Genomic DNA, 5,000 nt, shown 5'->3' with positions numbered 1-5,000 from the left:
GACCACCATGTGAGGGCACGAACGCAAATGCATTCCGTTGGCACGCTGGTGCTGTGGCTAGCACAGTCACCTAACAAGAGAGGAACTTGGACTTCGTGAATGCGTATGTGACCCTGGTGAGACCTGTCCCTACCAGGTTGTCGGAGAGTTTGAAAGTATGGTGTTGGTCGTGGAGAACCATCAGGTAACCATCAGGTCCATCAGGTAAGTAACACGTTTTTATTTTACAGGCTTATTGAAATGAAGCCTCTTTCCTCTTTCCTCACAGATGCAGAGATGCAGAGTCCAGGGAGGCGTTGTGGAGGTCCAGGTGCATCGGGGGCCACAGCACGCTGGTGCTGTGGCCCCACCGACCCCCCTCCCCTCCGGTAGTGACTACCAGGGCTCCGAAAACACTTAGAAATAGATTGGAAAACTTGATTTCATCCAGGCTCTGTCTGTGGTGAATGAGGCCAAATTTGCATCGGGGATGCACCTGGTCCATCAGGTAAGTCTCCTAAACCATAGGTGGGCGTACAGGTCACGGGCGAGAAGTGCGGAACCTCGGATCTGCGCGGATGGGCCTCGGGGCGGGAACCTGGCTTCGGCTCCACGCGGATGGGCCGGTATATACAGGCTTATACAGGTCCCTACCAGGTTGTCGGTGAGTTTGATAGTATGGTGTTGGTCGTGGAGAACCATCAGGTAACCATCAGGTAACCATCAGGTAACCATCAGGTAACCATCAGGTCCATCAGGTAAGTAACACGTTTTTATTGTACAGGCTTATACAGGCTTATTGAAATGAAGCCTCTTTCCTGGGGTAACACGTTTTTGTGTTACCCCAGGTGGACCAGGTGGCCCCTGGGGGAGCGAAGGGGCCCCAGGCTTGTTGCAGGGCATAGGTAGTGTCCCCACCTGGCTGTCGGTGAGTTTGATAGTTTGATAGTTTGATAGTTTGATAGTATGGTGTTGGTCGTGGAGAACCCAGGTGCATCGGGGACGATGCACCTGGGTTGCCTCTTTCCCGGGGTAACATGTTTTTATTGTACAGATGCAGAGATGCAGAGTCCAGGGAGGCGTTGTGGAGGTCCAGGTGCATCGGGGCGCCTGGGTTGCGTCCATCAGGTGAGTCTCCTAAACCATAGGTGGGCCTACTTCGGCTTCGGCTCCGCGCGGATGGGCCTCTGGCTGATTGAAATGAAGCCTGTATATACAGGCTTATACAGGCTGATTGAAATGAAGCCTCTTCCCTGGGGTAACACGTTTTTGTGTTACCCCAGGTTGACCTTGAAATGAAGCCTGTATATACAGGCTTATACAGGTCCCTACCAGGTTGTCGGTGAGTTTGATAGTATGGTGTTGGTCGTGGAGAACCATCAGGTAACCATCAGGTCCATCAGGTAAGTAACATGTTTTTATTGTACAGATGCAGAGATGCAGAGTCCAGGGAGGCGTTGTGGAGGTCCAGGTGCATCGGGGGCCACAGCACGCTGGTGCTGTGGCCCCACCGACCCCCCTCCCCTCCGGTAGTGACTACCAGGGCTCCGAAAACACTTAGAAATAGATTGGAAAACTTGATTTCATCCAGGCTCTGTCTGTGGTGAATGAGGCCAAATTTGCATCGGGGATGCACCTGGTCCATCAGGTAAGTCTCCTAAACCATAGGTGGGGTTTTTTTTTGTTTGTTTGATACATTTTGTCTTGTTTTGTCATGACATTATTTCAATTTATCCATTGAATAAATGGTAAATTGATACTTATACTATACTTATGTGCATCCAGTCTTAATTAATGTAACTCAAAGGTGGTAAATGCTGGGGTGAGTGCTAAAAAGTCAAAAGTCCTGCAGGACATTCAACAATGCTGGCAGTATTAGCTGTGATGCAAACAAAGAGTGCTGAGAGGGAAGTGCTGCCTTTGTCAAAAGACCTGTTGCAGTTATGGATTTGGTTAACCACATGTTTTAGTTTGATGGCTCTTCATTGTCTCGGACTACATGTCACTTTGCTCTTTTACTGCAGTGGAAAGAGAGCACATTTGCTTTGTGAAGGAAGGTCCCATTTGATTAATATATTTACTTTTTATTTCAATCAAATGATTACTTACCTATTTGTACTGTGTCTGTTTTTACCTCTACATCTGTGGTGGTATTATTTCATGGATGCCTAGGTATGTCCCTCCGGACCAGGCAAGAACAGTAGCAAGTGTCCAGGCCTCCGTGTCTGGCTCCTCAGCCAGCAGCACTGGTAGTACCCCAGAAGTCCAACCCCTCAAGACCCTGCAGCTCAACAAGACCCCACTACGCCAGGTAACACAGATGTACACTGAGGCTCCATTCGTCCATTACAGATATGCATCTATAATGGTTTTTGGTTGGAGAAAAGCTTTAACTCTCAATTATTTTTTCCCGGCTACTGTCCAGTCACCAGCGCTCAGTCGTTCCCAGGCTCACAGCGCCGCTCAGGAGAAGAAGTTTGACTTGCTGTCAGAACTGGGAGGAGACATCTTTGCTGCTCCATCCGCTCACACTTCCAGCTCCACCAACTTTGCCAACTTTGCACATTTTCCAAGCCAGTCAGGTAAGATAGCTTTCTCTCAAAAGTCACACTCGATACAGTGTTTAGCCTTTGGTATCTCATCATCCCATGCATTGCCCTGCCATTGTTTTTATTTCCACATTCATTGTATGTGTTCATTTTTCCTTGTGTATGGCTGCAGCACCTCAGGGTAACTCAGATACCAACTTTGCCAACTTTGAGGCATTTGGAAACACTACAATTCCATCCCACCTGAGCACGTCCCCCCCCTCAAAGTCCTTTTCATCAGGTACCCCCCTCCCCTCCATTGTCTTTCCTCCACCCTTTCCACACACACTCACCCTCATCTCGGTATTTGTTTTTTCATTTCTTACCCACTGTGTCCACTGGTCGAGCCCTTTCTGTATCCAGCAATCCGCTAGAGATGCTGAGAGCGTGTGCTGCTTATCACTACTGTTGAAAACTTGATGGAAGCACATTTCTCTTGGATAAGATTTTAGTTTTATTTTTTATTATCTTAAAACAGAATAAGTTGTTAGTGATGCTGGGCACAGACCAATACACCCTTTCAATTCCTCATGCTTTTTCCTGAATCATTTAGTTAATTCTTTGTCTCATTAGTCTGTCTTTTTTCATTTTCTCCTAAATTTGTTGAAAGGGGGAGGTGTGCCAATCCCATCTATGTCTCGTGCCATCCCTGCCCAGTCCAACCGTAGAGAGGATCGCTATGCTGCTCTGGCTGAGTTGGACAACAAGCTCAGCTCCTCTGTTACTTCAGGCAGCAGTGTGCCAGGGTGAGAGACGGGCAGACACACACACACACACACACACAGTAATATTGTAATAGCACTGCCGATACATTTTTGCAAGAAACCGTTAATTTCCTGCAAAGTGCACCTGGAAAGCCTGGAAAACTTCTGTGTCAATAATCCATGAATTTGATTAATTCAGTGCGTAACGTGTGTTGTTGAATAATGTTCCTCACATGGTGAAAGGATGGCGTTGATCACGTAGACACCAGGAGAATGTGTCTATAAGAACTCCTTTCACAACTGGTTTGAAACGAAAAAAGCCTGTAAAAAGGTTCACAATATCAGTGAATCCGTTCTCACGGTTTATTAATGCCTGCCATGCGTACTGCATGTATTTAACTGGCGTAATAACATTTCTTTTATTTCTTTACAGGAACATATTTGGTTCATCACCAGCCCAGAATCCACCTGTGTTACCCAGCATGCAGCCTGGCTTTGGAGGTGGCTATAGTGATTACTACTCCAGCGGCGCACACAGTGTGACGATATATTTTCAGAGCTGTACATTTTTATACACGTAAATTGAAGACTCATTTAGCAAATTCCTCCTGCATTTCATCCAGCCGTCCCATCCACAAATCCCTTTGTTGCTGCAGCTGTTGCTCCGGAGATGGCCATCAACCCTTTCCAGGCCAATGGCAGAGCTCCAGCTGCAGGTGTGTGTGTGTGTGTGTGTGTGTGCATTTAAAGCTGAGTGTATTCAACAAGGCACATTTTTAATTCAACGTTTCTGTTGCTTTGATGCAACCCAGTTACATTGCCAAGTAGCTTTGTGGTTTGCCAACAAATGTAGAATTTACTCCTGTCGTGTGTGTGTTTGTGTGTTTGTGCATTTGTGTACACACACACTGCATGTGTCTCATAGCCTCGTTTGGCACTGGCTCTATGAGCATGCCCGCTGGCTTTGGGAACGCGTCTTCCTACTGCCTCCCGACCAGTTTCAGCGGAAACTTCCAGCAGCAATTCCCCGGCCAGGCTCCCATCCTTTACTCTCAACCTGGGGCCTACCACCCTCAGTCCAATGGTTAGTGGCCTCTTACCCTGTTCCTCCTGTGCAGTACTTGTCAGTGAGTCAGGCCACGTGCAGCATTTTATGTTCTCTTTATCTACATGATGACCATTTGTATTGGGAGTTATTTCAAAGTAAGACGTATCAGTGGCAGCTACTGCACAGTGATAAAAGGTTGCATTTAGGGTACAAAGCTTTAGGGTTCTGCTCTGTACAAAGCTGTGGACCAGAACCACAGTGAACAAACCCGACATAAAGCTCGATTCACACCTGAATGCAATCTGACATGCTTGGCTTTCTTTTTACTGTTTTAGTCCCTCATAATTTAGTTCTGTGTATCTTTGACTCTTTACGACCTGTTGATATAACGGTTGCAATGAAATGTTATCATCACACAATGCTTAACTGCTGGAGAGAGCAGACTCAACCTGTAAATCCCTTTCTCTGTGTCACCCCTAGGCCCTGCATTCCCAGTCTACGGTCAGAACAAGCCGTCCATGACGCCCTTTGGGCAGCCCATGGTTGGCCCTGGCTTGTCCAATAACCCATTCATGGTGAGCATGAACTTCTTGTGTTAAAGAAGGAAATAATGGATGTACTGGGTGGGGCTTATCTTTATCAGTTTAAAAAAAACAACTGTACTGATTGATTTCACAGCTC

The 5,000-nt window shown here is 46.9% G+C and overlaps 1 protein-coding gene across 4 annotated transcripts in view; it reads left to right on the top strand.

The window, feature by feature from the left end:
- The first annotated feature begins 1,026 nt into the window (after positions 1 to 1,026).
- LOC306788911 (arf-GAP domain and FG repeat-containing protein 1-like) overlaps positions 1,027 to 5,000 on the top strand; it is a 5,664-nt gene continuing 1,690 nt past the window's right edge. The window contains exons 1-9 of one of the 4 annotated variants that reach the window (XM_079284632.1): positions 1,027 to 1,627; positions 2,152 to 2,290; positions 2,405 to 2,561; positions 2,701 to 2,808; positions 3,178 to 3,313; positions 3,705 to 3,772; positions 3,928 to 3,987; positions 4,197 to 4,355; positions 4,800 to 4,894. In XM_079284632.1, the coding sequence (XP_079140758.1) occupies positions 1,587 to 1,627; positions 2,152 to 2,290; positions 2,405 to 2,561; positions 2,701 to 2,808; positions 3,178 to 3,313; positions 3,705 to 3,772; positions 3,928 to 3,987; positions 4,197 to 4,355; positions 4,800 to 4,894 (963 nt within the window). In that variant the 5' untranslated portion in view covers positions 1,027 to 1,586. Of the gene's footprint in view, positions 2,291 to 2,404; positions 2,562 to 2,700; positions 2,809 to 3,177; positions 3,314 to 3,704; positions 3,773 to 3,894; positions 3,988 to 4,196; positions 4,356 to 4,799; positions 4,895 to 5,000 lie in introns of all 4 variants that reach the window. The other 3 variants (XM_079284630.1, XM_079284633.1, XM_079284631.1) reach the window with 3 other exon arrangements.

This window comes from Melanostigma gelatinosum, assembly GCF_949748355.1.
Source record: "Melanostigma gelatinosum genome assembly, chromosome: 15".
Lineage (NCBI taxonomy): Eukaryota > Metazoa > Chordata > Actinopteri > Perciformes > Zoarcidae > Melanostigma > Melanostigma gelatinosum.
The sequence above is the reverse complement of the archived record's forward strand: the minus strand, read 5'-3'. Positions and strand labels throughout refer to the sequence as shown.